The 24,353-nt window shown below is 41.8% G+C and overlaps 1 protein-coding gene across 4 annotated transcripts in view; it reads right to left on the bottom strand.

Moving 5' to 3' along the window:
* DGKD (diacylglycerol kinase delta) overlaps positions 1 to 24,353 on the bottom strand; it is a 148,143-nt gene that overhangs the window by 40,091 nt on the left and 83,699 nt on the right. For all 4 annotated transcript variants that reach the window (XM_040348895.1, XM_040348898.1, XM_040348896.1 and 1 more), the window contains exons 6-14: positions 23,078 to 23,184; positions 22,825 to 22,950; positions 14,381 to 14,483; positions 14,119 to 14,281; positions 12,739 to 12,847; positions 9,759 to 9,898; positions 6,727 to 6,808; positions 6,473 to 6,567; positions 459 to 558 (exon numbers count right to left, since the gene is read on the bottom strand). In XM_040348895.1, coding sequence (XP_040204829.1) covers positions 459 to 558; positions 6,473 to 6,567; positions 6,727 to 6,808; positions 9,759 to 9,898; positions 12,739 to 12,847; positions 14,119 to 14,281; positions 14,381 to 14,483; positions 22,825 to 22,950; positions 23,078 to 23,184 — 1,025 coding nt within the window. The remainder of the gene's footprint in view (positions 1 to 458; positions 559 to 6,472; positions 6,568 to 6,726; positions 6,809 to 9,758; positions 9,899 to 12,738; positions 12,848 to 14,118; positions 14,282 to 14,380; positions 14,484 to 22,824; positions 22,951 to 23,077; positions 23,185 to 24,353) is intronic.

The following is a 24,353-nucleotide window of genomic DNA, read 5'->3' as shown; positions in this document are numbered from 1 at the left end:
CTGTTTTCTATGTTCCCTGTTCACATTAAAACACAGGCGGGGCAGGGTAAAAAGTACTGCTGTGTGGAAATCTGCAGCATGTCTGTGTTTGCTTTGTTACAATTCAATAAAGTTGAGATAAAAAAAAAAAAAGGGTGCCTTGTTTTGTAAAAACCACAAGGCAACACCTCCACTGACATCAGGCAAGTGTGAATAAGCCCTAAAACAAAATTGAGCGAGATATGCAATTGTATTTTTTCTACCCCAATCTAAACTCGATTGTATTTTGCATCTTATTCGGTTTGCAAAAAAAAAAAAAGCCTTCATTTATGCAATCCAAAAGGCAAAACAGTTACCCAGTGTTACATTCAGTTTAAAAAGTGCATCAAACACAGCTAAAGAACTGCCTGTATTCAAGTCCTAATTCAAATAAAATGGAATACACTGGTTCTTTAAACTGAGCCTGGAACATAAAATACCTTTCCTGCCATTGTTTCAGATTCTTCACAACTCTCCGTCATCCTCTCATAGGCCTTCCCAACACGGGCAACAAAATCTTTTACAGTTTCACATAGGACCCTAAGAAAATATAAAAAAAAAATCAGACTACACCCATATTGGATACAATTGGTATTTAGATGGTTTATTTCTATATATATATATATATATATATATATATATATATATATATATATATATATATATATATACACACACACACACACACACACACACACACACTTCCCCCCACCATATATAGATCTACACCAAGGGGCCTCTTATTATCCATTAGGTACACCTGTTTGATAGCACAAATAGCTAAACCTGCTGCCATGGTCAAGTGGTTCAGTTATATGACCAAATATTTTACTTTAGTTTAGTTTAGAACATACCTGAGTTAAACAACTAACCATGGAATGATTGGTGCCAGGTGCGGTGCCTGCAACATCTCAGGAACAGCTTACCTCACATCCTACAGACTTGAAAACTTACTTGTGACATTATATTAATCTCTTAGGGATGACATTTAAAGTGGTTCTAAAGCCTGAAGACTTTTTATTAATGCATTCTAAGCATTAAAATAAAAACCCCTCTGTGGGCAGCAGCCCCCCTAATACTTACCTGAGCCCATCTCGATCCAGCAATGTTGGAGGAGAGACTCGGCTGTCTGAGACAGATTATCGGTGACACAGCAGGGGGTGCCATTTGCTCCCACTGCTGTCAAAGTCATTAGGCCAATGAGGTCAATGTTCCAATTATGCTTTGACAATAAAACCTGGAAGCAGATTGGTTTCTTTGCAGAGCTGCACCAGATTTTGCACGCTTTCGTTTTAGTAAATAACCCCCATTGTGTCTCACACTACATCAGATTTATGTGAAGATGTACATCTCCACAATCCTGTGCACACGCAAGTCAATATCACCAGTTAGGGCACCATTACTTCTCTTTAAACAACTGTATATATCATGGCAATATACCCACCTTTCATTTGGGGTGCAGTGGATATATGTACTATGGAACTACACCTGGACTTTTACCATGGAGATTTGCATTCTGCATATTGTTAGAACAAATCAGTGTGGATTTATATGCATAAATACAGCAAGCTGTATTTGCAGTGTATAATATGTAATACCACTTTTATTTTGATATAGTAATACTAGGAAAAAATTTAGCGCTGTGATACCATAAAGACGGTGATTTCTCTTGGAGAAAACTAAATCAATAGTCACTGTAATGAAACAGTGATAGAGTGCCAAAAATTTACAAATAATGGTGAAATAAGTGAATAAACTGGTGTTAAACAAAACACAACCAAAAATAGTATAACATTAGAAAGTCCATCCAAAACTGATGAAATGAACAGATGATGAAATGAATAGATGATAAAATGACCACGTGGATCCTCAGAGACAAACTGTCACTTTCTAAAATCTAAATGAAGATAAAACTGCGCTTACCAGAAAGCGTGGATCTGCCTGTCAGCGACAGCAGATCAAGAAGGCATGGACATTCACGGGGCATACTCAGATCGGCTTACTCAGACTGGATCGAAGAAGAGGATCTTCAGTGGAGGGCCATGGATGCACGGTATCCCGGATGGATGTCCTGATTATCCCAAGATGTCCGCTCTCAAGAGTAGATGTGGGGGGATAATGGTGAACCCCTTGAGGGGTAGGATGGAATGGAAATGGAAGACTCCAAACAGCATGTAGGGGAGAGAAGGAAAACGCAGCCCCAATGGTGCAGGTCAAAAAATATAGGTTTTATTTGAATAAAACCAGCATATACATTAAAAGTGATCACAAATAATAAAAGGGGCAATATGAGAAATGGTAAAAAAACAATCCTTACGTGTTTCGTCCTAGAGGGACTTCAACTGGGGCTTGGTTTTTTACCATTTCTCATATTGCCCCTTTTATCATTTGTGATCACTTTTAATGTATATGCTGGTTTTATTCAAATAAAACCTATATTTTTTGACCTGCACCATTGGGGCTGCGTTTTCCTTCTCTCCCCTACATGCTGTTTGGAGTCTTCCATTTCCATTCCATCCTACCCCTCAAGGGGTTCACCATTATCCCCCCACATCTACTCTTGAGAGCGGACATCTTGGGATAATCAGGACATTCATCCGGGATACCGTGCATCCATGGCCCTCCACTGAAGATCCTCTTCTTCGATCCAGTCTGAGTAAGCCGAGCAGAGTATGCAGCGTGAGTGTTCATGCCTTATTGATCTGCTGTCGCTGACAGGCAGATCCACGCTTTCGGATAAGCGCAGTTTTATCTTCATATAGAAAGTGACAGTTTGTCTCTGAGGATCCACGTGGTCATTTTCTCTAGGGTTGTCCTGATACCACTTTTTTAGGACTGAGTACAAGTACCGATACTTTTTTTCAAGTACTCGCCGATACCGAATACCCCCCCATATGCAGCCATGTCCCCCCATATCCAGCCATGTCCCCCCCATATGCAGCCATGTCTCCCCCATATGCAGCCATGTCCCCCCCATATGCAGCCATGTCCCCCCCATATGCAGCCATGTCCCCCCCATATGCAGCCATGTCCCCCCCATATGCAGCCATGTCCCCCCCATATGCAGCCATGTCCCCCCCATATGCAGCCATGTCCCCCCATATCCAGCCATGTCCCCCCCCATATCCAGCCATGTCCCCCCCATATCCAGCTATGTCCCCCCCATATCCAGCTATGTCCCCCATATGCAGCCATGTCCCCCCCCATATGCAGCCATGTCCCCCCCCCATATGCAGCCATGTCCCCCCCCCCCCATATGCAGCCATGTCCCCCCCCCATATGCAGCCATGTCCCCCAATATGCAGCCATGTCTCCCCCCCATATGCAGCCATGTCCCCCATATCCAGCCATGTCCCCCATATGCAGCCATGTCTCCCCCCCATATGCAGCCATGTCTCCCCATATGCAGCCATGTCTCCCCATGCAGCCATGTCTCCCCCCATGCAGCCATGTCTCCCCCCATGCAGCCATGTCTCCCCCCCATGCAGCCATGTCTCCCCCCCATGCAGCCATGTCTCCCCCCCATATCCAGCCATGTCTCCCCCCCATATCCAGCCATGTCTCCCCCCCATATCCAGCCATGTCTCCCCCCCATATCCAGCCATGTCCCCCTTACCTGCATCCCGCCGCATCTCCGCTGCCGCCGACTGGTTAATACGCGCGGGGAACATCACAGCTTTCATTTGAATAGCTGTAATGATTCGCGCCGCGCTGCGTATAGACACTCCCCCTTGCTCGGCATTGGACAGTTCACCCGAGCAAGGGGGAGTGTCTATACGCGGCGCAAATCATTACAGCTATTCAAATGAAAGCTGTAATGTTCCCCGCCCGTATTACCCAGTCGGCGGCAGCGGGGATGCGGCGTAACGGCGCAAGTATTCTATTTCGGTATCGGGGGTATTTGCGGGAGTACAAGTACTCCCGCAAATACTCGGAATCGGTCCCGATACCGATACTAGTATTGGTATCGGGACAACCCTAATTTTATCATCTATTAATTTCATCAGTTTTGGATGGACTTTCTAATGTTATACTATTTTTGGTTGTGTTTTGTTTAACACCAGTTTATTCACTTATTTCACCATTATTTGTCCATTTTTGGCACTCTACCACGGTTTCATTACAGTGACTATTGATTTAGTTTTCTCCAAGAGAAATCATCGTCTCTATGGTATCACAGCGCTACATTTTTTCCTCACATCACTGTTCAATATTTGTCATATTGTAGTGTGGCTGCTTTAGTTTTAATTTGTTTTGGTTAGCACAATATTTCCCCCCCTTTTTTCTGCATTGATATAGTGATACACTTGCAGTTCTACATTGATCAGGTGTATGTGATACATACCTATGCACATGAGAGGACACGAATTAACAGATAGTCAACATTAGATTGCAACTGGTGATTGCACATCCATCTTCTGAGGTATCATGTGACAATTATTTACAGATCAATGGCTGTGAACATTTGTGCATTCACAATTTGAGAACATAGCAATGATCATGAAGTTGGTACATGTGCATCATTGGGTCACAAATACAACTGATATATTTGTACGCTACATTGTTTTTATATTTCTTTTCAAAAGCGGTCATGCAAGGTATGTTATACTCTACGACTGTAGTAGTCTTTAGGAGAACATACTAGGTTTTGGACTATAGGGATCAGCATGTATTTTCAACGTTTTAGATATTTTTTAAAGTGTAAAAGGGTCATTTCAAATTTTATAAAAAAAATAAATGCACATCTTTGTAGGTGAGAAAAGTGTGTATTTTTTTTTTCATTTAACATTGGAGCCTTATGACATTGTCTTTCAATAATCTTGTTCCAAAACCTCCCAAATGGTTCTCTGTGGCCATCTCCAGAGGAAAGATGCTGGAAACAAGACTCTATAGAACCCTATTGAAAGCTACTGCACAATGGCATCCAGCACACAGAAGATCAGTAGCAACATGTAAATAAAGCCATAAGCTTTGTATGCATTATACTGGATGCTTAATTAGAGTTTAAAGGAGAAGTATGGCCAAAGCTCTTTTTTGGCCATACATCTCCCTATGGATCACAGTCGTCCTGGGCAAGTCATATCTGTTGGAATTAAAGCATCTATAATCCATCCATTTTGGGTTTGGCGCATTGGTGTGTCGGATGTCGTATGAGAGCTGTGGCCGATGATCGGGTCCCACAGGATTTCCAACATGCTTGATTGACCCTTTTTGAATATATGTTCTTCAGGGTTCAGTAATTCTGGGAAGCCTCTCTCCAGTTGGTGGCGGCGGCTTCTTTTCTTCACATCGTTGGTCACAAATGGATTGGGGGAGCAACATCACTTTTGCTTTTATTGGACTGTCACTTAATATATCACATGTCACAATAAGAGACTTTTTTCTTTAGTTACAATATATATGTATTTCTATACATGTTCATCATATATTTCATTATCATCTATATACACAGTGTTTATGTCACTTGGTATAACTTTCAGTGCTACTATATATAGGTTTTGACAGTCAGTTAAAGCCAGTCCAGGATGGGGAAAGCATCCACAAGCCTGAATTTGTAGCTAGCTCAGGCTATCTGCTGCATTGCTGGGAGGCAGCTGCTCACTCCCCTCTCCTCCCCAGCCCAGCCCAGCGCTCCAGTGAGCAATGGAAGGCAGAGCAGAGAGCTGTTGACTGACAGTCACGGCTCCCTGCTCAGAGTGAAGGGGAGAACTGAGCGATCAGCGATGTTTGAAAACCCATAATTCTCTTTCAAGCTAACAAGTGACAGAACATTCTTAAACATCTGTGGGTGCACATGATTGGTAGAATTCTGTACAAGGAAATAATAATAATAATGTGACAATATTAGATTTTTCATTTCTCTGTAGCACAAAAAAAACAGGATGCAGAAGGGAGAACATGTAAAATGTTCTTCGGGCTAACCTTGTTTTTCAAATTGCAAAGTGTGGCACTGAATGGGTGAATGCCCCTTTTTAGCGTTATATGGGAACTTAACAAAGAAGCGTTTGGTCAATATACAAAAGGGAACACGGTTACAAATGTTCTTTGGGCTACCCATGTTTTTGCAAATCAAGTGTGGCAGGGGAAAGTGACCCTTTTTAATGCTATACAGAACTAGTCAACGAAGCAGTGATTTGTCACTGTACAAAATCCCTATAAAGCTGCCTACTTTATGTTAATGACTCAAACAACATTTCACTACAGTATCACTACAATTTTGCAAGAAAAGAAAGAAGTAAAGAGCACAGCTTTTCTATTATGATTGAAGTCAATGTAGTTTTCCCAATTGCATCTGCTGCAGTCATAGCATGAACTGCTCAAATCTGACAGGCTGCAGCAGTGCCTGAGATTGCATGCACCTTCTTCTGTTGTTGAAAGTGTCTATAGCATTATTAGAATGACAATTCCATGACAAGCAACAGTTACCATGCCAACTGTCTTGACTGCCACTTACTTAGCTGATGAGATAACCACAGAGTGTTGGTCTGAGCTGAGTATCTGAGATAAGTGAGCGGCTACAGAGTTTTCATAACCCAGAATCTGCCGCACCTGGAAGGAAGAAAGAGGTTTAAGAGCTGAGAACACAAAATATATACTGTATGTGTAGATGTTTTGTTTGGCTTGACAAGGACCTTGGTACTTTCCTACAAGGTGACTTACACCCACGTTATAGAACGGGCACATGTATTAATTATTATGTGTACTAACCTCACAACCTTCGCTGGGTTCTGTTGTACAGGGATCTGAAACCTGAGCTGGCAGTTTGGTCTCATACACCATGATACTCCACCTGCCAAGGATGAATCAACAGCTTTTAAAACATGCTATTATAAAACCTAAAATACCAAAATGGATTGATCATTGCATAGAAAAATAAATCGAATTATGTCCATCAGATTTGTTCTTTCATAAGCAGATATGGTAAAAGTGAGAAGACAGTCAGTCTTCCTTTGCACTAAGCTTTTCAAGCTTCCAGCACAAAAAAAAATGTAGAATATAGACGTCTGGGCCAGAACTAACCATGCTTAAATGCTTAAATCGTCTACCTTGCAACTGAGTGATTTTCAAACGGTGTGCCCTTTGAGACTTGCAGGTGTGCCCGGGGAGTTTTAAAAAATTATTAAAATTGCTAGCGTTTTGAAACCTTGAATTGAACATATTGAAAAATTAAATAGTAAATTAAATGTTGCAAAAGTTACATATATAAAAACGCAATCTCTGTCAGTCTGTCATTCACTGGCTCCTTTCGTAACGCAAGACTTGTACGAGATCTCGGGAGAACGCAATTGCTCTAATTATATAAAAATAATAATAATAGAGACCAATTTCCATTCCAACTCTGATGGTTATAAATAAAGTTTGGTAATTTTTTAGCTATGGAGAAATACTAGAATCAGGTCTAGAACTCTGAAAGAGAAACTGTTAAATGAAAAGCAAGGAAGCAAGCGTAAGTACAAAGAAGATTACAAATCACTTCATTCTGATTTGCTCTCGAAAGCAGAAACTTAAAATTTGAAATGAAATATAGATGTTAAAATAATTAAAGCGGAGGTTCACCCTCAAAATAAACTTTTTGTTAACCTATCTCCAGCCTTAATAAAGGCTTGTAGCGTTGTCATTTTTTTTTTTAATGTGGACACTTACCTGTCTTCAGCCTCACTTCCGGGTCTTCTTCCTTGCGGGGAGTGGGCGTGTCGCTCCTTTTCCCCGACGGGGAGCTCTGCGCAATGTCTCCTGGGAGTGAGTGTTGATCCTCCCAGGAGACAATTGACGTGCGGGTAAAGTGCGTCATCGCCTTCCGAAAATATCCGACGGGGACTCGGCTCTTTACAACGCTATACGGCACCTGCGCCTGCCGTGTAGAGCTGACTGCGCAGGCGTCGTAAAGTGCCAAGTCCCCCTCGGATATTTTCGGAAGGCGATGACGCGCTTTACCCGCACGTCAATCATCTATGCGTCGTATTAGGAACGCCTACTCTCCGGGGGAACGAGAACCCGGAAGCTGGGTGAAAACAACGAAAAAACGTAAGTACAGCGAAAAAAAAAAAATCCAGCATACTGTTGATGTCAGCAGTATGCTGGATGGAACGGTATGTAGATGTTTTAGGGTGAACCCCCGCTTTAAGTTCTTCACCATAAAAATTGTTAAATGTTTTCAGGTGTGCCGTGAAAATCTTTAGATCTATTTGGTGCGCCGTAAGACAAAAAAGTTTGAGAAACACTGATCTAACTCTTATACCAACTACCCTGTAAAAGCAATATTCTTATACTTACCGATTCTCAAAGTTCTCTGGTCCAGTCACGTGATCTTCCCAGAGGTGAGAGTGCCAACAACAGAAGTAATGCCTGGGCCATTACCCATAGGCTTAATATGGGGTATCCATGGTCAGCTGTTCCTCCTCTCCTCTGAAGCTGGGAGGCAATAACGTGATCGGACAAGAGCGCCCCGAGAATAGGTAAGTATAAGCATCTTTTCTTTACAGGGTAGTTAGTATAAGTGTTAAAAGGGGATTGGGAGCAGTATTCACGTTAAGTTAGATCCAATTACGGTAATCAATGCTGTGTGGTTGAGAATTTGACTGAGATCAACTGTTTTTTTTTGTTAAAGTTTTGTATGCTGTATTACTTTCATTTATTTTGTTTGTTAGGCCTCTGGACGTAATTTCAGGAATTTGCGTGTATGCGTACAATACATTTCTTAGGCAAAAATCTATTGAATATTCAAAATATGTATTTTCATATGCAAGTACCGGTGCAAAATACTGACTTTTCTTTACATTGAAAACAATGGGCTGTATTTAGATGAGTTAAAAAGAACAATAATACAAAGAAAAGAGCTGTATTGAGTTTCTACGAGTTGCAGTGTGCAATAGTGTTAATTTTGTTTCGTCAACGAAAAAAATTTGTCATAGTTTGCCAGCTAAAGTTTTTCAGAAATAAAAACTAAATCAAAATAAAATTAGAATACTGTAAGTACAATATATATAAAAAATAAATAAAATTAGAACTGTAAACTGTGTTGGCTGTAATGCTAGGCTGAAAGTGGGGATGGGGGAAGTAAATGGGAGTGGGGGCGTGCACAGGGCAGGGTGCATTATACTCTGGAATGGAGAGGTGACCTGAAAGTGGGGATGGGGAAGCAAATGGGAGTAAGGGCGTGCACAGGGCAGGGTGCATTATACTCTGGAATGGAGAGGTGACCTGAAAGTGGGGATGGGGAAGCAAATAGGAGTGAGGGCGTGCACAGGGCAGAGAACTGGACAGTATAGGGAGGCTGTTATTTTACACAGTGCTAAGCACTGCTAGCTTGCTGGAAGGGGAAACACTCACAACATCACATCCAAACACAAATCTGATGGATGAGTTCCTCTTCTGTGGTTTGATCAAAAACTCCCAGGCAGCAGGCAGACAGAGGGAGTTTGCGTCTTTCAGCTAATACAGCTTGCTGATAGAGTCAGGGGGCTGGGGCTTTAACAGACAGGCATAGCTCAGAGGAACGCGGAACTTCAGGTGGTACTGGAGATTTTAATAAAATATGACTAAAACTAAAATGACATTTTAGTCAAAACACAATGACTAAAACTAAATTTTATGTCAAAATTAACCCTGGTGTGCAAGAGGCCTTACTATGAAGTAATTTCCCAACACTTTACTCTCTTTGTAACATTATGTTGTGTGTGTGTGTGTCCAACAGACTGTAAACTCTGTATTTGTCTCAGTAATAATACAACAAAATTTACCTGTCCAGCATTTTAGTGCCAGCCCTCTCAAACTTCTCTAGTATTTGGGGTAACTGGGTGTCATCATCACATGCAGAGCCCCAGCCCAGCACTCGTGCCAAGTCATTCCCTGTTCCTAGGGGCAAGACCCCAAGCTGGCACTAAAAAGAAAAAAAAAAAAAATCACCATGGATAACGACAGATGTCAAAAACATGAAGCAAAATAAACTAAATATTTTAGTAATATTTTTAAATTTGCATGTACATATATAAAAGTGATTTAAAGCGACACTAAAAAAATAAAAATAAAATAAATAAAAATAACAAACATGTTATACTTAACTCCACCGTGTGGCTCGTTTTGCACAGAGTGGCCCCGATCCATGTCTTCTGGGGTCCCTCGGCGGCTGTCATGGCTCCCCCTCTGCAAGAGCTTTCCACCTTCATACGAGCGAACTCTCATGGTGGAAAGCTCTTGCGGGCACGCTCCCATGATACAGCAGCGGGCATAGGATGCATTAAGGTAAGAAAACATTTACCTTTACAGCCCCTAGTCTTCAATACATCTAGATGCATAAATGAATTTTGTTGCTGATTATTATCATTATTTATTTAAATGAAAAGATGTACAGAAAAAAAGTGGGGTGGCAACTTCCTCTGACACTGCCGTTGCTATGGAAACCTGACCTGTAACCTATTACACTGCTTGTGCAGCACTGAGCATGTGTGAGATCTGCAAGGCTGAAATCCAGGAAGTAATACAGTCTGGCTTTAGATGCCCACACTTAAGATGGCCACGGTCTACTGCTAGGTTATTATAGCATTTTGAAAGTTTATAAATTAACAAAACGGACCTTAGTTTACAGACTAAGGCCTCGTACACACGACCGGACATGTCCACTGAAACTGGTCCACGGACCAGTTTCAGGGGACAGATCCGATCGTGTGTACAGGCTAGCGGACAGATTTCCAGCGGACAAATGTTTCTTAGCATGCTAAGAAACATGTCCGCTGGAAAGCTGTCAGATATCTCCCGCATGCGTCGAATGGATTCGACGCATGCGTGGAAGTATTTTACTTCCTGGTTTGGTGACGTGGCGGCGTCAACGTCACCGCCACGCCACCGCGCTGTCTGTCCGCGGGGATTTTGGTTTGATGGTGTGTACAGCCATCAGACCGAAATCTCCGAGCGGACATGTCCAATGAAAACGGTCCGCCGGACCGTTTTCATCGGACTGTCCACTCGTCTGTACGAGGCCTAACTTTACTAGAATATATTAAGCTTGTGTATTATAGGGGTATTTTTATTTAAAAAAGTGTCATTTCGGCCGGAACACAACTTTAATGAATTCGTACACTGATAATAATTCTTAATTATGCTGCATTTATAGAGTAAAATGCTAGGCCATAATCCTCCTGTCTGCTGTCAGCCACTGTTAAAAAAAACAATAAGCTGCACGAAGACAATTCAAACGAATGTGAAACACCTTGCACTCAGCATAGCCATGAGACTGTTCCATTCAAAGGACACCTGTCATTAAAGAAATATGCGACTTCTTTAAAAATTGCAGTTGTCTTGAGGTCAGGTCAAACCTATGGATTACTGAAACGGACAACGTTAAGTCATGTTAAATCAAAATTCCACTGAGCCACTGTATTAAAACTATATGGAAAATGACATTTTTAGATGGTGGTCAGCAATGGAAGCCCATGCGTTTACGATGGCTCAGCTTTAAGGTTTAATAATTGCATAAAATTAGGGCTGTTACTGATTACAATTTTCGTGTTCGATTAATCGATTTATTTTTTAATCGATTAATCGACAAATTTCGATGAATTATAACGCACATACAGATCCAACTACTTTTAGCTGATATCCTTGCATTGCAACTCTGCATTAGTCAGTGGTAAATGTGGTATACACTATATACAATCACCCGTCACTAGTTAGTTTCCACAATCCATGACTTAACTTCACAGTTCACACAAATACTTTTTTAATTCAAAATGTAGCACTGACGTAAGTTATTTCTTCTTATTAAGCTTTAAGAAAAACATAGAAAGTTAGTTCAACTTTAATTATAAAACGTATCTAGTATATTGACTGTCAGTCACTTTATAGTAGGCAAGTAGGCATCACTTTAGCCAGTCATACAGACATACCAGAGTGTTTACATTTTCTGGAAGCAGACATGATCGCATTTTATTGACAATATACCCTGAAGAACTGAACAGTCTTTCGCACGGAACAGATGTTGCCGATACACAAAGAATTGTCTGCACAAAGCTGCTTAGGACAGGAAAACGATGGTTATTTTTGCCCCCTTCCCCTGATGGAGCCTGATGCATCCTCCTGCTCCACAGATGCAAAGGAACCTCAATCCAATGAGTGCAGTTTGGTCGCATCCAGCAGGGTAAGGCTGCTTTCACATTGGGCGGTGGAGCCGCGGTGACGGTATAGCCGCGCTATTTGTAGCGCCGCTATACCGTCGTATTTACCGTGATATTCGGGCGCTAGCGTTGAGGTTTTAACCCCCGCTAGCGGCCAAAAAAGGGCGGGCGTTGCGGGCGGTATTACCGCGGTTTGCCATTGATTTCAATGGGAAGGTGCGGTATAGGAGCGGTAAACACACCGCTCCTATACCGCTCCAAAGATGCGGCTAGCAGGACTTTTGGAGCGGTCCTGCTGCCGCACCGCTTCAGTGTGAAAGCCTTCGGGCTTTCACATTGAAGCCTGCAGGGCATGATTTTTTCATGCGGTATAGCATCGCTATTTTTAGCGCTGTACCGCATGAAAAACGCCTCAATGTGAAAGGGGCCTTAGTCTCACTGTCCAGGCTGTCCGGTGATGTCAAGAATTTTGATCGATCAAAAGAATTTTGACCGATCAAAAAAATTAAAGATTAATCGAGGAATTAATCTTTAATTTCCCCAGCCCTACATAAAATAATGTATTTCAGACACCTTGATAAACTTTAACAGTCATTCACACCATTATTACCTGCTTGTGAAGATTTAGAGCATCTATTTCTGAGAGAACCCAGCCTACGCTTCCATCTCCACCACATACCAATATTCTGAAAGTGTCGAATTTATGAAACAGACGTAAGCTAAAAGGAATAAGACAAGTTATTAGTTTATATCAAGATACCATTTTCTCACTACACTACTGTAATTAATTATGCGTGGCCAGAGACTAGGGGAATACTAACAGAAGTTGTCAAAGGCTGGTGGAATGCTAACAAAAGTGGTCAGAGACTGAGGAATGCTAAAAGAAGTAGTCAGAGACTGTGAGGAATGCTAAAAGAAGTAGTCAGAGACTGGGGGAATGCCAACTGAAGTGGTCAGAGACTGGGGGAATGCCAACAGAAGTGGTCAGAGACTGGGGGAATGCCAACAGAAGTGGTCAGAGACTGGGGGAATGCCAACAGAAGTGGTCAGAGACTGGGGGAATGCCAACAGAAGTGGTCAGAGACTGGGGGAATGCCAATAGAAGTGGTCAGAGACTGGGGGAATGCCAACAGAAGTGGTCAGAGACTGGGGGAATGCCAACAGAAGTGGTCAGAGACTGGGGGAATGCCAACAGAAGTGGTCAGAGACTGGGGGAAGCCAAAAGAAGTGGTCAGACATTGGGGGAATGCTAACAGAAGCGGTCAGACATTGGGGGAATGCTAACAGAAGCAGTCAGAAACTGGGGGAATGTTAATAGTGTCAGAGACTGGGGGAATGATACCAGAACCGTCAGAGACTGGGACATGCTAGAGGCAATTGTCAGAAGACAATTGGCAGGTGATACGATTTAGGCAGCCGCTAGAGATTATTGCCATTACAGCCCTGTTAAAAATCAATGCACTCATATGTGTTCTCCATACAGCCCCATTAAAATGACTGTGCTTTCATCAGATGTTGTCCACTATAAAATCCATGATAAAAGATCACAGGCAAACATTAAATAATTCAAAGCATAATTCAAAGCAAAACAAAATTATTTTATGGTCAGACAATGTTGAGAAAACCATTTAGATGGCACAGACCAGTGTAGAGAATATTTTTCCTGCTCTTGCTGGATATGCCGCCTCTTGCAATACAGGTATAGTGGAATGTAGCAGCAGTTGTAACATTTTGAGCTCCTCGTTGGCACCTGATCCACCACAGAATAAGAGGAAGCGTTATCTGGCTTTTGCTACTTCATAGGACTCATGACATGTCACAAAGCCATGAGAAAAGTGATGCGCTGTACTAAGCCACAAGCTGAGCAGAAAGTCCAAATAATTCAGGAAAACACAGACAACAAGCTGCCAAGCCCCAAGACCAGCAGGTTGTGCACAGGCCACCTAAATGTATTGCTTTCCGATCTGGATGACCAAAAGAAAAACCTTACCCAAGATGGGGTCCACCATTCATGAGATCGAAAACTTGAGCTGGGTTCAACAGCTGCTTGAAGCGTCTCAAGAACTTTACACCTTGGTTGTCTCCACTCTTTGAATTGACAAACACAAGCAAAGGGCTGGTGCAGGAAGGGGGACAGGTGGCTTTCCAAAACCCTGGAAAATACAAAACAGAAAAAATAAAATAACAGATCCACCGTACATTGTACAGAATTTTCCTCACTTCCTGTGGTTACACATGGTTCCATCACTCACCATCGGAGTCTATGCTGTTGAGGGCCGTTGGGGGGATTACAGACACTTTACACTGGCCAAGTGGGCATTTTTTAGGTAGAAGCTCTTTGCAGGATGTATGTACCTAAAAAAAAAAAAAAAATAAAAAAGCCAAGTTACATGTAGGAAAGTAACAGACAAAACATGAAAATATATATTAAAAAAAATTACAACGCTGTGAATAACAAAAACCAGAACCAACCCTGGAACATGTCCAAAATAGTCTATGACTGTCAGCTTACATAATTATATATATAGGTTTATTTTCATGTAACGGTCAGTGTATAAATCTAAAAGCTTCAAAAGTCCCTTCTGTATTGCCCTGTCTATGCTACAATAATGGGGAAAGTGTATTTCCCTTTTTTACCAAACAGACATACTGAATTGTAGTGAAGGTAGTGGAGAGCTGTCTTGCGGATTGAACATTTCTACTTCACATCAATCTGTATTTTATCTCTACATGGTTCCTTTTCTGTTATCTGCAATAGACACCTCACAGAGACTCCCTGTAGTGGAGATCAGGAGCAAAAACTTTACAAACTGACCTTTTGCATACAGAATACCATGGAAAACAATGTTCTAATGTGCACATTACTGTTACTGTAAAGTAGTCATATCTATATGATAAATGGCCAGTGTTGAGAGAACAATGTTTGATTAGTACAATTAGTGAGTCATGGTAATGGAAATACCGCATGCAATAGGCCTTTGTGGACTGGTGCTTTCATATGTTGGGGTTGCTGTAACCTGAAGTGAGATCATTTTGCAGATTTTTCTTGTAGGCTTCTCATGTTCAGCTATCAGTCAGTGTTAAACATTTCATAGAGTTCCATTAAATGATGGGTTATAATCATTAGCTCAAAAAAACAACTGCTGTGTAGTAATTATGCACTTCTCTAATAAATAAGAAAGCATATCACAAGAAGGGCCTGTGTCTATTTTTAAAAAAAACTGCCCCAACTTTCAAAATTAGGAGTGGCCTATAAAAGACTAAGACCCCTTTCACACCGGGGGCATTTTGCAGGCGCTATAGCGTTAAAAATAGCACCTGCAAAACGCCCTAAAACAGCTGCTCTATTCACTCCAGTGTGAAAGCCAGAGGGCTTTCACACTGGAGCGGTGCATTTGCAGGGCGTCAGAAAAAGTCCTGCCAGCAGCTTCTTTGGAGCGCATTAGGAGTAGTGAACTCATTGCTCCTAATGCGCTCCTGCCCACTGAAATCAATGGGCAGCGCCGCCGTACCGCCGGCATAACACCACTGTAGCGGTGCTTTGCCGGCGGTTTTAACCCTTTTCCGGCTGGTAGCGGGGGTAAAACAACCCCACTAGCAGCCGAAAAGTGCCGCAAATCCGACGGTAAAACCCCACTAAAAATAGCGGCGTTTTCTGAAAGATATTGGTCAAACTGTTGAATATACTGGGAATTTTCATACAAATTTTTGTACATAAATCTACTAGCTTATAGCCAGTTTAAGATTAACACAGAAAACCCCGAAATGTTATCTGCAGACCTGTTGACAGATAACACAGTAACCCTAGCTTTTGTTTCCATCACCCTAGAGACTGTACACATTCCCTTATTTCACAATGGCATCCTTTATACAGGGATTGCCTGAACAGTTTTCTTAGTTCCTCTCCTGCGGACGTTCTGTCACACGATATATTACCAACAGTTAAACTTTAAAAGCTTGAGAACAAGAAGAGCTGTCACTTACTTAACATCCTGTTATGGCAATCTCACGTTTGGCAAACATCAACGTTTGTATAAATCAAAAAATTACTCGACACACCAGCCTAAGCACTTCCATGCCAACCATCCACATGGCCTTAGATACTGCCGAGTCAGAACTGCGACGTTTAGAGAAGAGAACGCCACAAAATGTGTACAGTATGTCAAAGTCAAATCACTCATGTCCGATTCAGTGTACTTTTACCTCAAAAAAGTTGAAGTTGAAAGCTGTAGGTTGTAGCATATGGCTGCATACTGTAGATTAGTACTATAAACTGTACATTTGTCCATTGGGCAGTACTGTTCTAAAGTTTAAGAGCTCTTTCACACTATGTGTAGTAATCAGTGTTTATCCAGTCAGGAAAAAAACGTCAGTCACCTCAACGGCACATAGAAATTCATTGTTTTACGTTCCCCTTGCACACCACAGTGTGAAAAAATACAACCATGCTGCACCTTTCTGCGGCGTATGACACGGCACGTCACCTCGCTGCTGTGGAGGCATGATTGAAGTATCTCTTTGTGTACGTCAAATAAAGTTAAAAAAAGACAATATTAGGAGCTGAAATGCACATCACACTGTCCCCGCACCGCAGATAATTGTGTGGAAAAACTGACAGCTGTATGCCAAAACACCTCATTTAGCATGTGGGAAATGTGAATGAACCCTTAGGCGCAAGGAGCTCCCAGTGATGTTCCCCCTGAGGGTGGCATCCCAGGGGTGACAGAAAAATGGCACTAGGACACGTCACTACTTGCTTTTCTTGAACATGCCTCATGGGCAAACCTTTTGGCTAGCATACAGGAAAATTGGCACATCTACTCATAGGTACTTTCACTGTGTGTGTTTTTTTTTGTGTGTGTTTTCACAGAGACAGAACGTGAAGGTTATTAGGGGCCTGCCCTGATGTCAGCGGGAGGTTCTGTGGCCTTTGGGTTATTCACGTCTCCTCAGTCAGAGGGATCTATCTTTGGGAGAGCCCCTCACCAAGTACTTGGTGGACCGGCTTTGGCTAGTCCACCTAGGAGGACCATGGAGTAGTTTACTTCTGTCAGGAGCTTTGCACCCCGGGAGGGGTCAGGATAAGAGGCCCTTCTACTTTAAAGATTCGTAATTTTTGTACTCTGTGCACTTTTTTAATTTACAGGGGTCCTACAAACACTATACCCATGGAGCTCCAGAGGAAAAAAAATGTGAATGAATTCTTAAGCCCTGTACACACGATCGGATATCTGATGGAATCTAATCCGATGGATTTTTTCGTCGGATATCGGATGAAGCTGACTTTCATCAGTCTTGCCTACACACCATCGGTCAAAAATCCGACCGTGTCCAAACGCGGTGACATAAAACACTACAACGTGCTGAGAAAAATGAAGTTCTATGCTTCCGAGCATGCGTCCACTTGATTCTGAGCATGCGTGGTTTTTTGACCGATGGACTTCCACACAGACAATCGTTTTTTTATCCATAGGAAAAATTTAAAACATGTTCTATTTTTTTTTTCACCGATGGGGCCCACACACGATCGTTTTGACCGATGAAAACAGTCCAACGGTCTGTTTTGAACAGACAAACCGATCGTGTGTATAGGGCTTTAGTGTTACCAAATGTTGGATTTGCTAACTGGACTCTCTCCACTCATTTGAGTGCAATTCATGCATGGGTCTGAGCAATTAACAGAAGCAAGGGGTTAGGCTGAAGTGCAACATCAGTAATGTGCACACAAGCACAGAGCAATGGCAACAGAACAGGTAATATTCTCCACTCCTTCCTCTGGTGAAGTGCTTGTGTACAGTTACTATCAGTCTCCATAGAGACCAATGACCTCTTAAGCCTTTATCTTTATATACCTGTCAATACAAAGAAAGAAAGCTATTGGAAGGCCCAGATTTATGCAATTTGAAAGTTGATGAGGTCCTTGATGTCTAATCTGTGTTTAAATCAGTTATTACTACTATGAAGAAGAATGATTACGCTTTACTTTTGATTTCTAGCAACTTTAGATGTGGTTACATTATACAACGCTAGTGTTCACATTTTGCGTGTGTAACATGCACTACCATTAAATAGCCATTTAACAAGTCACACAGGGGGTCCATTTGGGAAAAAACATTTAGATGCAGTCAATTTTTTAAACGTCTGAGCCATGAGTCCTGATAAAACTCTGTACATTAAGCTGCAAGGACCTCTCCCTTTGGGTGCTTGCATGTACAAGGTCATTTGGTGGCAAGACAGGAAAAAGGCATTATTTGGTGTTGGCAATTGGTGCCACTACTAAAAAGCGGCAGTGACACAGGAAGGAAACCAGCCCACATCTGTATATGTGATAAACTCTATTACTCCATCAGGTTTAAGAAAGTTTATCTGTGACACAATTACCAGCTCAGAACATTCTGTATTTGTTCTCTAAACAAAAAAAAAAACAAAAAAAGGTCAACTGTTACAAACACTAAAGTGGATTAACCAATTTTTGCGGTTACAGTACTGCGTTATTTTAACTGGTAATTGCGTTATCATGTGACACTGAACCCAAATCATTTCTTTTCCCACAAACAGAGCTTTCTTTTGGTGGCATTTGATCACCTCTGCGGTTTTTATCTTTTGCGCTATAAACAAAAACAGACCGACAGTTTTGAAATGTTTTTTATAAAAATAATATAGAGATAGAGAGATATATATATATAAGCGTATATTAATTGGTTTACGCAAAATTTATAGGGCCAGATTCTCAGAGCAAGTACGCCAGCGTATCTACTGATACGCCGGCGTACTTTCAAATTTGCCGCGTCGTATCTTTAGTTTGAATCCTCAAACCAAGATACGACGGCTTCTGGCTTCGATCTGACAGGAGTACGGCTTCGTATTCGCCTTCGGATAGTAGGTGCAATACTTTGGCGCCCGCTGGGTGGAGTTTGCATCGTTTTCCGCGTCGGGTATGATAATTAGCTTTTTCCGTCGATCCACGAACGTACGCGCGGCCGTCGCATTCTCTTACGTCGTAGCTAGTCGGCTTTTCCCAGCGTATAGTTAAAACTGCTATTTTGTGGCGTATAGATAGACTTGCCATGTTAAAGTATGGCCGTCGTTCCCGCATCAAATTTAAATTTTTTTTTTTTTGTGCGCAAGTCGTCCGTGAATAGGAAAGGACGTAACTCACGTCTAACTTCAAAAAATGAGGGTGCGCAGCGGGAAATTTCAAAACGGAGCATGCACAGTTCATTTGGCGCGGGGACGCGCTTCATTTAAATGAATCACGCCCCCCAACCCGCCCAATTTCAAATACGCCGCCAGAAAAACACTACGCCGCCGTAACTTACGGCGCGAATTCGCTGTGGATTCGAAATTCCGCCAGGTAAGATACGGCGGCGTAGCGTATCACTGATACTCTGCGCCAGGGCAATTCTATGTGAATCTGGCCCATAGTGTCTACGAACTTTAAGATATTTTTATGGAATTTTTATTTAATTTTTTTTACTAGTAATGGGGGCGATCAGCAACTTGTAGCCAATATAAATAATGGAGCAAGAAATCTACAGTAAGAGTGGATTTGCTGTCTATAAATCGCAAATCACGTATTTAAAACTTGTGACTACGAGTTAAAAATGAGCTCTTTCACCAGTATACATAAATACCTTCAAGTGGTACAATGTGATGCCTGTCCTACCGTTATGTACTATACTGGACATTCATACACCAGTAGTGTATTTAGGGTTTGTGCTGCCCTAGGCCTAACTAAACTCGTGCGACCCCTAATTTAAATATGACACACCCTTTACTGTCAAGGCTACACCCCTTTCTGTTTAAGACCCACCCTGAAATTTTTTAGTGGGGACACTAGTTCTTAGGGTCAGGGGGGGCAATGAATTCCTTTAATTTGCATATATTTTCTCTCACTTCCTTTTTGGCTATGGGGCAGGAAGTGAAGGGAAATCTCTGCATTGGGTCAGGGATGGTAAAAAATAAACTGACAGGGCATATAACCCTCCCTTACTCAATCCAAAATGCTACTTTAAGCACAAATGTCTGATAATTTTATGGAGAGGACTAAGAAGATATAACCATGCCAATAGTGCAGCAGAAAACATATAGCACAGTGAGGAAGGTTTGTGGTCCAGGATGATAGGACAGTCAAAATTAGAAGCAACTTGCGTTACACTAACAGTGTAGCGCAAGCCGGTGTGGACTCTTTCCGTGCTGCCCTAGGCCTGGGCCTTGTTGGCCTAGGCTAGGATACAGCATTGTCATACACAATGGAGGATATACAAAAAGTAAACCTGCTCCATTGTCCCCTGTTCTGAGGGAAAGCACAGGTCCTGGCAAAGGGTTCCCTGGCCCAAGCTGCTGAGTATATATGGATGATCCCACACATGGTCCAGAAGTTGCAAAAAAACGTAATTGATCTATACAAATGTATACTGCTAAAACGCTGGTGTCCGCATACAATGGTTACTATAAATTGCCAATATGTCTGACCAGGTGAGCTGCAAAGGGCCTGAAGATTTGGCTCCAGTACCTTAGAAAGGGGCTACAAGGGTAATAGGCAATACAACTAGAACACATTCGTTTTTTTGGGAAGAGTAGAAGAGAATTCCACTTTAAAGCAGGGCATATCTTATATAGACTCAGAAGAGCCCAAATGTTCTTACACTGCAGATTGCTAGTACAGGCTTTGATTATAAAATTACATAAAAATGTAAAAGTCATGTAATAGGCCACAGTCGATTAATATATTTAGCTGATTAAAGCAACATTTGCATCTTAATTGAATTTATTATTTGAGGCCCCTGATTTTTAATAGCAGTACAAGCTACGTATTTGTAGTGGTACAATAATGGTGATTTAGTTACTTTATACAGTGAACCCTTCAGTGGTTCTCAGCACTTTATCCAAATCTAAAACACAGGGCGGGACAATGCTTTCAAGCCTGGAAGACATCATACTCCCGAGCACAAGCTTAAAAATGTACCTTCACCCTTTCCCAACCACTTTTTTAAATGTATTCATTATTATTATTTTTAAACCTTCTGGGATTCTCACCTATGCGAGAATGGAATTTCCATGCACCATGACACTTCATAAGGGGGACAGCCTTCTCTTCCTGCTTCTTGTAGCCAGCTCCCTGATGTTGTTCCAACGCATATATTTGTCATAGGGCGGCCGGCTGTAAGAACCAGAAAGAGGCAGTCGCCCCACAGATGACCTACGAGGGGAAGATGGCCACACAGGACCAAATAATCACCAGAAAATGGTAGGGTCAGGCACAACAATGCTGGATTCGCTAGGAGTGAATGTTTGTAAAGGACAACCCAACAAAAAAAGTAAGAGGGGAATATATTGCATATTCATAACCTTGTGTATGCCTCAAGCACTGCAATAGGAAATAAAATAAATCCTGGGAGCATATTCCAAGTAAGGCCAATAATCCCTATGGTAGCACCAGGCACATGGGCAGGATTAAGTTAAAACTGTTCAAAAGGCAGAACCATTTTTTACCTTAATGCATTCCTTCCTTGCATTAATGTAAAAACGTGTTCCATTGTTCCCTCAGCCCCTTAAACGTACCCGAGTCCTATCTCAATCTAGCGTTGTGCCCGTCTGCAGCAGCCGTGGTCTCTCCATCCTCACAGGACAGAGAGGCAGCAATGGGAGCCATTGGATCCTGCTGCTGTCAATCAATCTTGTGAGCAGAGAGCAGGGGGTGGGGGTGAGCCATGCCATGTGTAATGCAGGTGCGCCCTCATAGAAAGCGGCTTCCTGTGGTGCATTGAAAATAGAAAGAACAGAAGAGGAGGTTTGAGGCTTGAGGCCGCTCTGTGTAACACCATTGCACAGAGCAGGTAAGCATAACACATTTGTTCTTTCAAAAAAATAATAATAAGCCTTTACAAACAGTTTGTAAAGGGCAAAAAAAAAAGGAGGAAGGGGGCATTGTTGGCACTCCAGGCTTAGGGGCAATTAACCCAGATATTAAAAAAGGGGGGAAAAAACTTGTGCCAGATTCAAATAAGGAAAACAAGTAGTACATGCTTATTAAGAGAGAATTTTAATTAGAAGGAATGTTTGACTGTCACAAAATTATATTTAATTTAATACAGCCTCAGGGAGTTTTATAATGAATCAGCAAAAATATTTCTGAAGAGCACGGGGCTGTCCAGAACCGTGACTACTCCTTTTTAATTGAAAACATAGTAACTAGTAACTAGTATTTAGAATGCTAAATAAAGAACAGCAATATAAAAAGGCGGCCACATTTTAAAGCCCCACGGATGAGCCAAAACACAGCTTAGTCATCCCAATCAAAGAAATTCTTACATGGCCAAGTACAGCCATTCCATACCAGAGTTCCTTGGGTTCCTCCAGAAGTTGCCAGAGGTTCCTTGAACAGTGGCAAAGTGACCTCTAATCTGATAGAGTCTGCATAGCTTAAAGGGTCAGCATGCCTTGGTGGAGTCAGTAGCTATAACTGAACTTTTTTTTTAATTTATAGCATCTTAGGTTTCAAAATTGTTCCAATATGAATGTCAAATGCTCTAGGTATATCATATTCCTATTTATTCTTAAAAATATAAATTTGAAACCTATTCATAGCTGTAGATATAATTTTCTGCAGGGGTTCCCCGAGACCTGATCATCATTTCAAGGGTTCCTTTGGTGGCAAAATGTTTGAGAAAGAATGGTCTAGTTCGTGTCTTACCGCTGCTTTGCACCACAGACACTGCCAGTCTTGCAGGCGCAGTACACTGCCACAAGTCTTCTCGCATACCGTGCACTTGGCACTAACAGGCAGGTTCCCCTCCAACCACTGGTGTGGCATTGATACCTGTAGAGGCCAAACACAGTAACAAGCTTTCTTAGGTACAGGCTGTATTAAACAGTGTAAACCACAATGCGCCATGAGAAAAGTCAGACAGACAAACTGACACTGCCTCTTGTCAAGGCATACTAACCCCATCCTCATCCTCTATGATGTCTTTCCCAATTGAGGCCAAAGTAGTCCATTTGCAGTTGTTTGTAGCTCTCACGGCACACCGCTTGTGAGACTTAAACTTGCACACTGCATACAAAGTGAAAGAAAATAAGGAAAATCAGAGTTAACAAAGTCAGGTTTTATTTCAAAATCTGAGTAATAAAAAAATCCACAAAATGACAGAATCAGACTTAATAAGCGCACTATTTATAAGAAGATGTATGAACCATCATAGTAATTTGACAGTCAATGCTTTAAACAGGGTATAAAATAATAGTCATGATCTCCCAGGACTGCGATTCATATTTGGCAATAACATTGTAAAAAGGTGCAAAGGATGCCTTCAATTGACTACATCATTACATCCTCAGACCACACATGGAACGACTTCCTTTTGGTCAGTACTAACTATACCAAGAAAGATTTTCCTGATAACTAATCAAATATGACCTCAGATAGCATTTATGTAGCCACTGTAATTTCCCCAACCTGAGCTGCATACATTTAATCTGCACATTTTACTAAGCAATTTAACGTACAAAAATTACTGAAACTACACTTTAATTTTGTTTATATATTTACAGAGGCTAGAAGGAAAGGAGAAAACCTGATGTGAAGAGCAAGAAAAGCAATGTATTTGTTATCTCATAGGAGAGTCTCCGAACATGTAATAAACTGTAAGTGTCGGTTCACACTACAACAACATGCAAGTTAGCACGACTTTGCGAGGCAACTTCAAGTGGCCTCCAGAACAGGCAACTTTGCCAGTGGCCAATCAAACAATAATTAGCTCTGTGGGAGGGGGGGGGGTTTGCCTGAGAAAACTATTTTTTCTTCCTGTAAAGTTGCTTCAGTTAAGACCGTGATCCGACTTTGGAGGCAACTTCCATTGAAATCAGTGGGTACAAGTTGCCTAGAAGTCGCCTTAAAGTAGTACAGGAACCTCTTCTGAAGTCGGAGTGACTTCAGTAGTGTACATTAAAGACGGCTCTCATTTACTTCAATTGAATTTCTCATGTCGCGCGACTTGGGGCGACACAAGTCAGATCCCAAGTCGTAGTAGTGTGAACGGGCACTTCCTGTCAGCCATGGCAAAATTCTGTAAATCACATCTACTGCCTGCTTTTTCCATAAACTACATTATAAAAGATGAAGAAAATGTTCAGATCAATCAGTTCTCCAAGGCTATCTGTTGCTCGAGGTGAGGGGTCTCCAAACTATGGCCCTCCAGTTGTTCTGGAACTACTATTCCCATG

Source organism: Rana temporaria, chromosome 4, assembly GCF_905171775.1.
Source record: "Rana temporaria chromosome 4, aRanTem1.1, whole genome shotgun sequence".
NCBI classification, from domain to species: Eukaryota; Metazoa; Chordata; class Amphibia; order Anura; family Ranidae; genus Rana; species Rana temporaria.
Note: the sequence above shows the minus strand (reverse complement) of the source record. Positions and strands in the feature narration are given on the sequence as shown.